This window comes from Tasmannia lanceolata, unplaced genomic scaffold (genome assembly GCF_043159265.1).
Source record: "Tasmannia lanceolata isolate RefF3 unplaced genomic scaffold, GAP_Taslan_0.1 ptg000016l, whole genome shotgun sequence".
Taxonomy (NCBI): Eukaryota; Viridiplantae; Streptophyta; class Magnoliopsida; order Canellales; family Winteraceae; genus Tasmannia; species Tasmannia lanceolata.
In genome coordinates this window covers 1,792,328-1,807,783 of record NW_027518693.1, presented here as the reverse complement: position 1 = coordinate 1,807,783, position 15,456 = coordinate 1,792,328, and the positions used below count along the sequence as shown (strand labels likewise).

The window sequence follows — 15,456 nt, the reverse complement described above, 5'->3', positions numbered from 1 at the left end:
CCACACTTTCCGTCATATTCTAGTCCCTCTCTTCGCTAATTTGGCATCAGCATCCCTCCTTGTTCAAAGGTGTATATACTGAATATACTAATTTGGATGTGAGAGAGAGAGAGAGAGAGAGAGAGAGAGAGAGAGAGAGAGAGAGAGAGAGAGAGAGAGAGTTTAGATATTGGTGGCGATCTGTTTACCACTTATTTACTTATTTTCTCTTTTATTTGAAGTCCATTGAGCTGTACTATGTAGTTCTTGGGTTCATTTTTTTATTATTATTAATAATTTCATACAATTTTGTGTCATTTAATCTCAACTCCGGTAGAAAATTTTCTTTTGTCCTATTTGTTAAAGTATGATGAAATGCAAGTGCAGAGCTCGAGGAAGGAGGAAGAGAGAAACTGAAATTTTTGAAAATTTCAAACTCTTTTCTTTTTCACTTAATCCTCAAATGAAGGCATACAACTGTTTATATAGACTTTACATACACACTTCTCATGGCACACTTAAATGAAAACCATAATTTCATTTCTCATGTCACACTTATATGAAAACCATAATTTCCAAGTCTAACAACATTCAATTTGATCTCCCCGTTTGCCACAACTTCACGAATAAAAGGATGCTTTATAGAAATGTGCTTTGTCCGTTTATGAAATACTGTATTTTTCGCAATTGCGATGGCAGAATTGTTGTCACAGAAGATAGTGGTTGCTTTTTCTTGTTGGTGACCAAAATCTTCAAGTATTCACCTGAACCAAATCACTTGGCTTGTTGTGCTTGATGCTGCCACGTATTCTGATGACTGAGCAACAATGCTTTGTTTCTTTGACGACCGTGAGAAGGCACCTGATCCAAGAAAAAATACATATCCTGAAGAACTTTTCATATCATCAATTGATCCTGCCCAATCACTATATGTTCCAAAGCTTCTCCTTCTCCAAGGTTTTCTCTGGCCCTTTCTCCCTCGATCTAGGGTTTCCTTTGTAGAGATTAGATGTGAATTACAGCTTAATAAGTATATTTATACCTAAAAACCCAAGGTTTATAGTGAATTGACTACACTGCCGTCACAAATTTTCTGATTTACCAATCAAGGTTTGACGGAGTAATTTATTTATATAAAGGATGATTGAGCTATTTGTTGAGAATCTTGAGATATATGAATGAGAAAATAAAAACTTAAGAATTTGTAGTCTTCTTCCAAGAAAAGCTTCTACTGTTAACGTATTTTTGTTCTTAAATTCTACCGTTCTAAGCAAACAAAATAGATGGTTCCCATCATATAAAATTTGAAATTTCTTCCTTCCTGATATGTCTTGTCGTTTGCTAAAAGATTATCAATTCTACAAACCCAAGCATCTGGGTATGATTATAATTGGCAAGCCATCGATATAAATCCACTTATAGACAAAACTCAAACCCAAAATTCAACAAGAAGGAGTGAAAATTGGGTCGAATTCGATATACGGCGCTAACATTAATGAAATCAATCTGCCATGATTTTAAGCATCCTCTTTGACAAAGAGTCTTATCCAAATAAGCGCTCTATATAGTCTTCTCCCCACAACTCCAGAAATGATTGGCCGGAGGAAGATTTGGCTTCCCAATCAATATTTCCTCGATCGAATTTTATTATTTTGGCATGAAAGATAAATATTGGAGACATTAATATGCGAGATGGATTGTACATCGAAACCCTGAGCTCTCCTTTCTCTTTTCAAGTGTATATTAAGAGAAGAACTATATTAAATTGGGCATAAGAAACCCTGATGCACGAATGAAGTCATGTTGCAAAATGGAATGGAATTATTAAAATAATAAATGAATGTGGAAACTACATAGTAAGCATGAAAGAATTCGATCAAAAGTGAAAAAAATAACTAGTAAAACGATCACTTCTCCAGTCTATAAATGATGCCAAGTTAGAGGAGTGAAGGACGTGAATATGATGGAAAGTGAGGCATGACTATGGCAGCACTCTTCAGGTTCTTCTCCTTTTTCTCGACGGTCTGGATCTTCTCTACATTAGAGTGTGAGGAAACATCCCCTAATTTCTTGTCTCTCATCAAATCGTTCTTCTCCATCTTCTCCATGTCGTAGTGCGAAGGTACATCTGCTACTTTCATTGGATGAGGCATAAAAACTGAGAAGCAGGAGAAATTACGACCCATAATTTCAACTTTTTTCGTTTCTGAATTGTTGGTGGATTTATATATGTGGGCTTGAAAACAAATCTAACCCAGATGTTTTTTATGCAAAGCTTGAGTAGGTTCGATGGATTTATATAGATAGCCTCCAACAAATCAAACCCAGATGTATTGGATGAAAAAACTTAGGTTCGATGAACTTTCTCCTCCAAGTAATTATAATTGAAGATTAGTCAATAAGCAACAGCATTCTACTTTGTTGTCTTCAAAGAGAGCTGCAATTTCAACGCGAGAATGAGAAAATTCAACCTTGTCAAGAAATGGTTTGGACCCATCTCGATGGGTACGTGGAAAAATCCTTGAAATTTCTGGCTACCGAAATGCCTCCGAAATGAATAGTTTTGGAATTTCCATGCAAGGTGGTTCGGGGCCCTAATAATTGCAAGGAAACGACAAATTGGAATTACATGGAAGCTTAGTGTCAATATATGATAGTATGATTGAGTATACTTTGGTGATTTTCGTGTCATGGAGGTGGGCCCCACTGTACAACACCAGTCAAACCTCTATAAATCGGACGGTTGGGATCATCCTTTGGAAATGATTGTTGGGGCACAACCTATTTACATTGCGGCCCATCAAATGGACGGTTCGGATCATCCTATGGTGTGGACTGTCCAGTCCATTTTGAAAATTACGGGGTGAATTCATCCTAGAAGGGGGTGATAAAGAATTTATCACCGCCCAATAATAATTGTGAGATTACATCTTTTGTTTGTTGGACAAGGAAATGTTCATCTCATTTCTTTTTGTCATTTATAACCTTTCATTTCCTCGTCCGTTCTGAAGCCATGCAAGGAAATGTTCCATGCACTTAGCCATCGGGACGGGTTCAAGCTAGTTTTTTAAGGCAACGAAATAACAAAGAACGTGTCATGAAGGTGGGCTCCACTAATCAAGAGGCTTCTAATGCTTTTCCTATACCATTTCGTTTTCACCCTTGGTGCTGTTTATTGACTTTTCAATTCTAATACTTGGGAGGCAAGAAAACTTGAGAATGAGATAAACATGGAACCGGTTCAAACGTGTGGCTAGTTCAAAATCTATATAAATCTGCCCAGGGACCAGACTCAAACCCACAACTCAAGAGCAAACGAGCAAAAACAGTGAAAAAACAGTAAAAATGGGCCGTATTGTCTCCTTCTTTTCAGTTTTTAAGTCCAATCAAGGTAAAGTAACAGATGTTTCCTCGCATTCCAAACTAGAGAAGAGGAAGACCGAAGGGAAAGAGAAGAAGAAGAAGACTGAGAAGAGTGCAGCCATTGTAATGCCTAATTTCCCTACATATTATCGTCCCTCACTTCTTTAATTGACAGGGATGCGAGAATTGGAGTGATTTTTATTCGTTGGTTCTTTTTTCTATTTTGCCCAACCTTGTATGCATTTATGCTCCTCTATTTGTTTTTTCCATTCTTTTGTATTCCATTTTACCTCTTTAATTTAATTTAAAGATTCTTTGTATTACATTGCGCACTAAGGCCCTATTTGGATTGCTGGAAGTTTCCAAAAAAAAGCAAGGAGAGAAAAAAAAATTCCAAAATTTCCTGCTTTTACATTGTTTGATTACAAATAAAAGAAAAAAGAAAAAGCATGATTCAAGTTAGTTAGAGGGACCTTCAATTTATGATGAGATCCCTCCAAATATGCCATAACAGCATCATTTTCCTCTAAATCGTGGAATGGAGAAAATTTTTCTAGGAAAAGTATTTTCCCTATAATCCGAATTGGGCAAGAAAAAACAAAAGAGAAAGAGCAACCTTTTTTGTTGAAGGGAATAAAGAGGAGAAGAGAGTAGAGGAAAAGAATGAGTTAGGGTGTGCTCCCCTCACTTATGTATTTATATAAAACAGAAGAGTACAAGGACCAAAGTGCCCTTAGGCACATATACACCTTCTAACACTCCCCCTCAAGCTAGAATGTATATATCAAATATTCATAGCTTGTTACAAATGTCACTCAACCCAGCTTTGTTTAATGGCCAGGCCAGCATATCAGCTAGTTGATCCACTGATCTAGTAAACATTGTGAATATATCTCTCTTCTCAATTCTTTGACGGATGAAATGGCAATTTACCTCAATGTGCTTAGTCCTCTTATGGAACACCGGATTTGTAGCAATATGGATCGTAGCCTTATTGTCACAATACAACTGAGAAGGAGAGGAAGGGGGAAAGCCGATCTCTGACAAAGTGAGCACAACCAAGTGAGTTCTCCACTTGTGTGGGCCATGGTTCTATATTCGGCTTCTGCACTTAATTTAGCTATAACATCTTGTTTCTTACTTCATCATGACACCAAGTTACCTCCTAAGAAGGTACAATATCTTGCGGTAGACCACCTATCAGCTGGAGATCCTGCCCAATCAGCATTCGTGAACCCTTCTATTTTCTGATGACCATGCTTCTTAAACAACAAGCCTCCTCCTGGAGCACCTTTCAAGTACCTAACAATTTGAAATACAGCTGCCTATGGTGAAGTACGAGGACAGCTATACTGGCTGATGACTCCAACATCAAATGATATGTCTGGAAGAGTGACTGTGAGATATATGAGCTTGCCAACTAACCTCATGTACCTACTAAGGTCATCTAATAAATCTCCTTCTTCGGGATAAAGTTTTAGATTCATGTCCATGGGAACATAAGCAGGTTTCACTCCAGATAACATGTCTTATCAAGTAAATCCAACATATATATCCTCTGTGAGAGGGAGATGCCTCTGGTGGAATAGGCCCCACCTCATTGCCATGAAAGTACCTAAGACGGCCCAGGTCTTTGGTGGAAAACTCTTTCTGCAAGAAGGTTTTCAGCTTCTGTATCCCCACTGAATCACCTCCAGTAATGATAATATCATCAACATAAACTATCAAGAGAAGACATCCAGCCGCAGACTAATGGCTGAAGACCGAGTGATCAATTGCACATTGCTTCATGCAAAACAACATAACAACATCACTAAATCTTCCAAACTACGCTCTAGGAGACCGTTTTAAGCTGTAGATAGGTCTCTTCAAGCGACACACTGAGGATGACATCTCCCTCCGAGCAACATACTTGCTTTTTACCAGACTATGCATCATTTGGTGATATAGCAAATTTTGTTTGGCGTTTTCTATCCAAGAATTCATACTTGCTTTTTACCAGACTGTATTATTTGGTGATATATAATTGAACCATGAGGCGTCCACCATATGGCCCATGATATGAATTGTAAGATCATTTTGGCATCCATCCAGATGAAATTATGAGGTGAAATCAGATCCCACATAAAAAACTTGTAGGGTTAGATTACATCCATGGTTTCAAATTTCAGTTTCAGGAATGCCTTTCACTCCTCACCGAAATTGAAATTTTAGCGAAATTTTGAAATTTCGGCCAAAATCCAGCCAAAATCCGACCAAACCATTAAATTTAATATTTTTTTCTATACTAAATTTCGGCTGAAATTATGGGGAAATATTAAATAATTAATAAAAATCGACTTTTTTGCTCGACTTTCCTCAAATTTCGAAAAAGCGAAATTTCGACCAAAATTTCAAAATTTCAGTCGAAATAATGTAACGTTTAGGGTACCCCCAATTTATGTTCGGTTTCGGGGTTGACCGAAACTTGAAATTTCGGATTTCGGTCGAAATTTAAAACTATGAATACATCTTTTGTGCGTTGTACATGAAATGTCTCTTTTCTCGTTAATTCATTTAAAACCTTTCATTTCCACATCCTTTCTGAAGTGAAGCAAATGTTTGAAGTTTTCGTGCTACCAATAATTTCTAGGTCTTTTCTGAAGTCATACTCGTCGAGATGAGTTGAACCCAAGTTTTTTCAAGTTTGAATTTGTTATTCTCACATTGGAAATTTCACCTCAGGTGGGGGTTTGTAATATTGTTTAAAGGCAAGAAAATAACAAAGAACGTGTCATGGAGGTGGGCCCCACTGTAGAACACCAATCAAGAAGCGTCTAATGCTTTACCTATACAATATCATTTTCTCACATGCTGTTGTTTATTGACTTTTCAACTCTAATACGTACTTGGGAGGCAAGAAAGCATGAAAATGACATAAACATCGAACCTAATCAATTTTTACACTCCAAACATCATCTGGGTCTGATGCAGTAGTTCGCCATCTATATATAAATCTTCCTACGGACCAGACTCAAACCCACAACTCAAGAGCAATCGAGCAACAACAGTGAAAATGGGTCGTATTGTTTCTTGCTTTTCAGTTTTTAAGTCCAATCAAGGTAAAGTAACAGATGTTTCCGCGCATTCCCAACTAGAGAAGAGGAAGACCGAAGAGAAAGAGAAGGAGAAGAAAAGTGAGAAGAGTGCAGCCATTGTAATGCCTAATTTCCCTACATATTATCGTCCCTCACTTCTTTAATTGATGGGGATGAGAGAATTAGGGTGATTTTTAATAGCTGGGTCTTCCTTCTTTTTTTCTATATATTTTGCCCAACCTTGTATGCATTTATGCTCATCTATTGATTTTTTTATTATTTTGTATTCCATTTTATCCCATTTAATTTAATTCATAGATTCTTTATATAATATGGCTATGCCCTGTTTGGAATGCTGGAACTTTCCAAAAAAGTATGGAGAGGAAAAAATTTTCCAAAATTTCCTGCTTTTACATTGTTTAGTTAAAGGGGGGGGGGGGGGGGGTGGAGGGGCGCGGGAAACCAAGCCTGATTCAAGTTAGTTTGAGGGGCCTTGAATTTATGGAAAGGAGAAATTTTTCTAGCAAAAATCTCTCTTAGAAGTATTTTTCCTGTAACCCCAATTGGGCAAGAAAATAAACTAGAGAAAGCCCAAACCTCTTGCAAAATTATCTTTAACTAATATGTAGTGGAGGAATGCACGTCCAGGAGGGGCCCAGCCTTTGCCCGGCTTTATTCATGTGTTTTCAGCCTAATTTTCAATTTTAATCTTTCAGAGGCAATTCTTCCACCAACCATATCCAATGGATGAACCGCTCACTTTCTTCCACAAAAACCATGGTGTGGACCTGTGTCTTATGGGGGATTGACTAGAGTCGCCATCTAGGATTTAAGGCCTAGGACCCATATGTGACTGTATGACTTGTCTGAGTTTCCTTAGGATCGGATTCATTTCCTGATTATGGGAAAGAAGGTGTTAGGCACGGTCCCTGCCCAGAGAAGACTGGTCTCCGGTCCTTGAGCCGTGTTTACGTTAAATTATTAATCGGATTCATGTTATTTGGTTTCTCGCTTAAGGACCTGAGACTGTTCTGGATTGTTTGAGTCTCATGACTGCAAACCACAGAACTTGCGATGGCCACCTGAGTACCTGAGTTGCGATCGCAAGCCTGTGATGATCTACGCATTGTTTTTAGATCCTTTTCTTCATTCATTGTTCATTAAGAAGATGAAAAGAGATTCTTTCCATGAAAAAGGCAAGAACCCGTTGTCTTTCAACCCCAAAAAGAAATTCCCTATGGAAAAATGCATTTGTTTAATAACCTTTTGAATTCATGTATGTCAAACAGGGCACCCACAAAAGCGAATTCATCAAACATATAGGATAAAGGTTTCATGATGGAATGCCATTTACGTGATAGCAAACGTTTCTTACATGAGTCTAGGCTGTTAAAACTGATATTAGAATCTGCAAATAAATGATTCATCACACCACACATCTGACGTGAAAAAATAACTAAGCAAAGTGAGACAATTTTTTCAATTAAAGTCTGAACATACACGCCTGATTTCACCTTCAGAACCAATTTTTACACCTATCTGACCCATTTTTATTATGGAACTTACAAAATCTGACTCAAAAAATGGACCAAAGATCGAACTCGATGAACCAAAGTAAGAATCAATGTGAGTCTTCGTTGAAATATCATCATAGAGCTTGGCATCGGACTCTAACACAGCGAACCCATTTCTAATATTACTTAGGATCTGGGTATCGAATGTTAGCTCGCTTCCTCGATCGATACCCAATCGGATGTTAATGTCTCCATTTTTTGGGCAACGGGACTCGAGTTCTGGTAGGAATTGGGGATTTATTGTTGGATCAGAACCACCCCCTGGGGTGAAATCATATAGCCGTTCATTCATGAAGAAGCATGCAGTGGTTCCAATGGTATGTGCAGCTGAAATTTTGATTAAAAAATACTCGTCATAACAATAGTAAATTTAGAAATTTTGATAAATGATAAAATGCTAGTAAACCTGAAATTAATATTGCTATACTTAAAATGGGATTTGCTAGGCAATTGGAAAGCCATTTCGCGGCATGCTTTTGCATGTGAGAACAACCATCATGTGTTGCAAAAGCCAGCCGCGAAATGGCTTTCCCTGAAATTGCCTAGCAAGTCCCCCTTAAAACTAGGTAATTTTAAATTTCCAACTAATACACTCTGTCCTATGTGTAGAAAAGGAGAAGCATATTAATTAGAACAAACTAGCACTGGTAGAAGTGCCTGTATTTATGAATTGCCATACCAGTTCTTCAACTCTGTGAGAGCTTTTTGGGAAACGTAATATTTAATCTTTTCACAGCTCTTTAAGGGAAATGATATTTTCACCCCCTTTCTTCCCTGGGACAACCAACTGCTAGTTATTGGGTAATTGGGACTACTTTTTTTAAACTAGGAAGGGTGTGGCCCAAGGAAGAAAAGGAGGTGAATATATCGCTTTCCCCTCTTTAAATACTAAAAGACAAGATGGTTTGTAAAAATATCAAAATATGGTTGTGCCGTTATCATTTACCTTTTTCTATTATAAATTCTTTAGGATACTTATATTGGCATTGCCATAATTTTATAATTACACTAACTCACCTTGTCTTTTCTTTTCTAATTGTCATTTGAGAACATTTTGATAATTGTAATAACCTTGACAGCTGATTAAAAAATAAAAGACAAGCTGAGTTAGTGTAATTATTAATACACGGCAGCACCAAAATGTAACCTTTTAAATGCCCTTTTAAAATATAAATATTTGTTCTGTTATCATGCACCCATTCCCCTCTAAAATAATTACAGAGAGAGAGAGAGAGAGAGTTGGGCACCATTGAGAAGCACAAGGTCTTTATCAGTGAGGCCCTTCTCCATGAATTTATCTTTGAGTACTTGAACCGAATCACTGATGTCTGGCATATTATCTGCGTCGGAAATATTAGACCTTAGTCCATCTCGTCGACCGGTAGGTACTTGGTAATCTGGTCCTTTGCTCTGTATCATACACAACCCCTAAATATTAATAAACGTTAATTTAGCTCAACCAATAAATTTAAACATGAAACCAAATACATCTACTTTTATTTCCTAATTACCAAGACAATAGAATCTCTTGCTGCCAGGGCAATAATATCTGCACAAGAAACGAGTCCTGGACATTCAACTTCCAGTTGGGCCTTTGCTTTGTCTATAACTTCGAACCCACGCAATCCCTGGTGACCAAATGCTCCTCTCTCTGCATTGGGCTTGTTGATAAGTATCGATCCATCACAGCCCTATACAACATTTTACAAATTGATTAATCGATTTTGGCTGATAACCCATATCATGTAATAACCCAAAAACCCAAAATAAATGAAATACATATAAAGCTGAGAGAGAGAGAGAGAGAGAGAGAGAGAGAGAGAGAGAGAGAGACCTCCACAAAGCAATCGTGGAATTGGAGCCTAAGCAAAGCAGGAGCAATGGTGGGATTAGAAAGAACAGCTTCTTGAACAACAGAGCTGATGATGGATTCAGCATTTGGACATGTTGAGGAGTAGAAGCCTAGTTGTAATTGCGCTTGTGTAAAATCTAGGAATCTGAAACTGAGGGATGAAATCAAAGCAATAGAAACTAGATTGGTCTTAAGAGATGAAGAAAATGCCATAAGGGAAGAAGGGAAAAGGGGGGAGGGTGGAATAAGCAACAATATAATGAGCTTTAAGTTTTCAGAATTATTAATGCAGTGGATATGTCTAATGAGCTTTTAAGTTTTCAGAATTATTAATGCAGTGGAATAGTGGAGAGAAATGGAAAATATCTAACAGATGCTCGTGATTTTGGTTTATTAGAGTTCCGACTTATGACTAGTTCTTTACACTAGTCATAAGTCATTTCCCCTTATTTATTTTGGCTCCTGATATTGGCACCATCAGGTTTTAATAATGAGTAACTATATCAGTTTGTCTTTTCCTCTTTATGTGGCTTCTGTGAGCAATTTGAGAACTGTAATAAACTTGTTCGGTTGTTTAAATAATAAATGACAGTATGGGTTTGTGAAAGTGTCAAAACAAACATCACTGGCCTTTATTTTTAGGGATCTGCCAGCGACTTTTGCAGAAAGGGATTTCGAGTCTGGTTGTTGCATGAGAGAGCAGTCACCTCAGATGAATTAAATGAATAAGACAAAAATCTGAAAAGTGACCATGGGTTGCGGTAGACCTGGCAAACTAGTAACCCGGGTGGGAACGGGTACAACCCGTGCGGGTACGGGTAAGAAATAATTTGATGAATGGGTGTATGAACACATAAAGGTGGTACGATGGATGTACAAGCCTTGATATTGAATCCAACAACAGCTTCTTAACAAGTCAACTGCTGTTGGATCAAATATCAAGGATGGGATGATGAGTACATGTTGATACGCCCATTCATCATACAAATTTTCATTTACTTTAACAAATGTTTGTTTTGGTACAACCAAAGATACTAGTCACATGGTCTGATTGCTTTGACTTGTGTTGTTGGCCCACCCACATAGTCTATTTTTTAGTGTTTAGTGTTTAGGCCTTAAGAATAAAAAGTTGAAAACCGAACGGCGGGTAACCCGCGGGCACCAACGCCCGACCCAGACCCACCCGCGGGTCATGGGTACGGGTTGGGTGAGGGTATTGAAATTGGTACCCGTACCCCTGCGGGCCGGGTGTACCCGCAGGTACGGGTCCCATTTTGCCGGGGTCTAGGTCGCTGCTCTCAAATGCAATACTCAGCTGCGAAATTTATTTCTACAAAAGTCCCTAGCAAATCCCATATTTTTAATAGGTTGCATGGAGTCACATCAATGTGAGGAGACAGCAAATAAGCAGCTTATCCACAATGCATTAATAACCTCTTCTTCTTCTTTTTTTCGAAAGATGACAAGATTTTATTAATGCAAACACAAGCAGTACAACTTGTACAAGCCTACAAGGGGACAAGGCGTCCCCCAAATAATTAATAAAACCCAAATACCAATATTTATTGGCTAGTGATATTTGCACTAATATGTTTTGATAATGACACAAACTCGCTTTGCCTTATCATTTTTAATTGGATATCACAATTACTTAACCTCACAGCAGGCAATTAATAAGAAAAAGAGAGTGAGTTTCTGCCATTATCAAAACATGCTAGTGCAAATATCAGTGACTTATTTTTTTCATCATGCCTTTCACACATCCTATACACAAGGCTGTCACTGTATCATTTCCTTTAACAGGTGCAAAATGATGAAAGCTGTGCCACTATTAAAAGAAGGGAGCATGGATGTTATTTCACTTAAACCGTTACAATTAATGATCTGAAAAATATCTTATTGAAGGAGCAGCATCTTTAAAATGGTCGTTGATATGGACCCACCATGAATAGGTCTACAAATCTTGTTGCCCGTCACAGGTTCACATCCATCGGATGATTCTAAGCCATTGATTAACGGTGATGAAAAAAAATGTCATTTGATATATCTATTATGCTATTGACCTTTTGCAATCTTTAGGCCCACTTCGTATCCGATTTTGATAATTGATTGAGTCCAATAATCAGTTCTTGAGGCATAATCAATTCCCAAAACCCAAAACCCAAAACAAACAGACCCTTAATTTTTGATTTAGCATCGGACTTTCATTGTTTGGGTTGAGGAGTTATAGCCATTAGATCTGTTCAGAAAACCCACCAGGCAAAATCCAATCTAACTGACATAAAAGTAAGGTGCAAAATACACACTGAGATTTTACATGGTTAGGCCAAGATGGCTACATCTACGGGTGAGAACACAATCTTCGACTGTGAAAGACAAACTACAACATCTAGGGTTCTAAGGTTCCAAATCCAGAATCTTATTAAACTTAAAAGAAGAAAGAGGCATTTGCCCTTGCAATGGCGGTATGCGGATGAAGACTAGCAGTGTAGCGCACATCATTTCTCAAAGAGAGTGAGGCTCATCAGGCAGCCAACCATTGCATCCTCTTTGCTGTGTTAGAAGACATTGGTGGTTCAGTGAAAGACCTAAAATGCAAAGGATTTCATACTAATAATGTCTAAGGGTGAACTACTATATCTCTGTCTTTGCTCTCTATTAAGAATGATTTGAAGCTCTCCCGCTCCGAAGGTGAGGATTTGACTTTAGATTGATTCAGTTATAAGTGTATATAAGGTTCCACCCTGAGCACTAAACTAAGGTTGATCCTTACTCTTCCAAGTTTGGCATCTTGGCCCAATAACGAGGGATAGGATAACCATTCCTCCTCTATGTGGACATCATGTAGGGAGAAACAAAAGTGTAATTAATAATAGATTGCATATGCGAAGGGTGGGCTAAACTGTTTTATGATCAATTTACAGCCATCCATCTGCCTGTACGTGGCTACATCATAAGGACAGCCCTATAGACACCTTTAGCATGACAAGCCTGGCACACATAATTGGGTGGTCTAAACCGTTTAATTGTTGGAAAAACATTTTTACATCATGGGCCAATGATGGTATCGATCACCCAATTTATAATAGAGGGACGTCTGGCCTATAAAATCTCTTATGAAGAAGATGGACCATGATAGTGTTCTGTACATATTAATGTAAAAAAGAGAGAGAATGCAGCAAAAACTGCTCCAAATTCTTCAGAAGTGTAAAAATATGAGGGAACTAAAGCAAGCCCATCTCCATATCTTCATCCATGGTCTTCAGGGAGACAAATTCCTCCTACCCAAGCTCATCCAACTCTCTTCAACCTTCCATTCCCTTGATTACGCAATTCAAATCTTCCAAAACGAGCAATTCCTAAACGTTCTACTCTATAACACAATCATCAAATGTTTCAGTGAGAGGAGTCATAACAAAGCCGCATTCCTAGCCTTCAACCAGATGAACAAATCTAATATCACACCCCAACACTTTCACCTTCACTTTCCTTCTCAAATCTTGTGAAATGGATGAAGCTCTAGAGGAAGGTACAGAAATTCATACCCACATTGTTAAATCTGGATTTGAGTTTAATGTTTTTGTTCAGAACACTCTCTTAGATTTCTACTCCAAATGTAGTCTTGATTTAGATTGTTGTTCTCGAGTGTTTGACGAAATGCTTGTAAGAGATGTGGTGTCATGGAATTCTATGATATCTGCATATATGTCTCATGGTGAAATGGGCTCTGCAATCCACTTGTTTGAGTCAATGCCTGAGAGAAACATTATATCATGGAATTCTGTTATCACCGGGCTTGCGAAAGCCGGGGACATGGCCTCGGCACAATCGATCTTTGAACGGATGCCAACAAGGGATCCATTCTCATGGAATACCATGATATCTGGTTATATAAGGTGTGGTGATGTGATCACTGCAAGGTCAATTTTCGATATGATGCGTGGTAAGGATATGGTGTCCTGGACGGCCATGATTTCGGGTTATACGAAGGTCGGAGATCTAGATTCCGTACGTGGTCTCTTTGAACAGATGCCCATCAAGAATGTGGTTTCTTGGAATGCAATGATCACTGGTTACGTTCAAAATCGTCAATTCGATCAAGCATTGCGTATGTTTCATCAGATGTTGGTAAATGGAATGGTTAGACCTGACGAAGCTATGGTTACTAGTGTCTTGTCTGCGTGTGCTCACCTGGGTACCCTTGATTGTGGAAATTGGATCCATTCTTATATAAAGAAAAACAAGTTCCACATAACAGTTGCATTAGGAAATGCGCTCCTAGACATGTATGCCAAGTGTGGGGATGTACAAAATGCGAAAGGTGTGTTCAATGGGATGACACATGGACGGCAATGGTTTCTGGTCTGGCCATTAATGGTTATTGCAGAGAAGCTTTAGTTCTCTTTGATAAAATGTGCAGCGAAAGAATAAAACCTGATGATGTTATTTTCATCACAGTTCTTTCTGCTTGCACTCATGGCAGAGTAGTTGAAGAGGGTTTGATGATGTTTGATCGGATGGTGAGGAGATATGGGATTAAGCCACGCATTGAGCATTATGGATGCATGGTCGATCTTCTCAGCCGAGCAGGGAAGTTAGAAGAAGCAATCGGGTTTATTTAGAGAATGCCCATGGAGCCCAATGCAGTTCTTTGGGCTACTTCGCTTGGTTCATGTAAGATCTATGGCAATGGACAGTTGGCAAAATTTGTGATGAGGAGAATTCTAAAAATTTGTGACGAGGAGAATTCTCGATCTTGAGCCTTCGAATCCTGGTTATCGTGTGCTGATTTTGAATTTGAATGCATCAATTGGCAGGTGGGAGGACGTTTTGCACATTCGAGCAGGGATGAAAGAGGAAGGGATTGAGAAGGTGCCTGGTTGTAGCTCAATTCAAGTGGGTAGTGGAGTCCAAGAGTTCCTTGTTAAGGATACAAGACATGAACAGAGGAGAGAGATCTATGACACTTTATATGGACTGACTGAACAGTTGAGAGAAGTGGGCTATGTGCCTTTCAGAAGTCACAAAGGTGAATAAAATCAAGGACAGTTAGATGGTGAGTGTAAATCAAATCACTGTTGAAAGAAAAGTGATACTCAAAAGTTTCAGTTTGGTTTGGGGAAGGGAGAAAGGAATTATGTAGCTGATTTCAAGAAGAGAGACCATGGCATCTTTCCCTCCTTTTAACATCATTAAGGTGTATAGAATCTATTAATACATCCATTTAGGGTGGTGTGAAAAAATTGCAATCCAATGTAACTAATTTTTTTGTAAGATAATTCTTTGATCCAGACAATATCTCTCAATGTATAACTTACCATTTTTCACATAAAGTTCATAGATGAAGTTCGTGAGATGGCTTTGCTTGAAATCAGTCATACATATTTACTTTGTTCTGCAGAATTTGCAACATTTTCTACTGCATTCTTTCTCACTGTTGGGGTAAAATCGGATTGCATCAGATTAGGCCCCACGTGGCGACGATCACACAGACAAGACGAACCACTCAGTCAGCTACTACTCTGGCTGCCGCACAGAGGCGGATGGCCAGCTAGATTGCATCAGATTAGGTGCCACATGGCAACTCACATAGACAAGACGAACCACTCGG

At 38.5% G+C, this 15,456-nt stretch overlaps 1 protein-coding gene and 1 pseudogene across 1 annotated transcript; one reads left to right on the top strand and one right to left on the bottom strand.

Annotated features, from left to right (window-relative positions):
- Positions 1-7,819: 7,819 nt before the first annotated feature.
- Positions 7,820-10,116, bottom strand: LOC143848868 (peroxidase 43-like). The gene is made up of 4 exons (XM_077357926.1): positions 9,828-10,116; positions 9,505-9,684; positions 9,241-9,403; positions 7,820-8,320 (listed from the first exon to the last, which is right to left on the bottom strand). Exons 1-4 carry the CDS (start codon positions 10,056-10,058, stop codon positions 7,899-7,901), a joined length of 996 nt encoding a protein of 331 aa, XP_077214041.1. The 5' UTR covers positions 10,059-10,116; the 3' UTR covers positions 7,820-7,898.
- A 2,553-nt stretch (positions 10,117-12,669) lies between these two features.
- LOC143848116 (pentatricopeptide repeat-containing protein At3g29230-like) lies at positions 12,670-15,283 on the top strand (annotated as a pseudogene).
- The last annotated feature ends 173 nt before the right edge of the window (positions 15,284-15,456 follow it).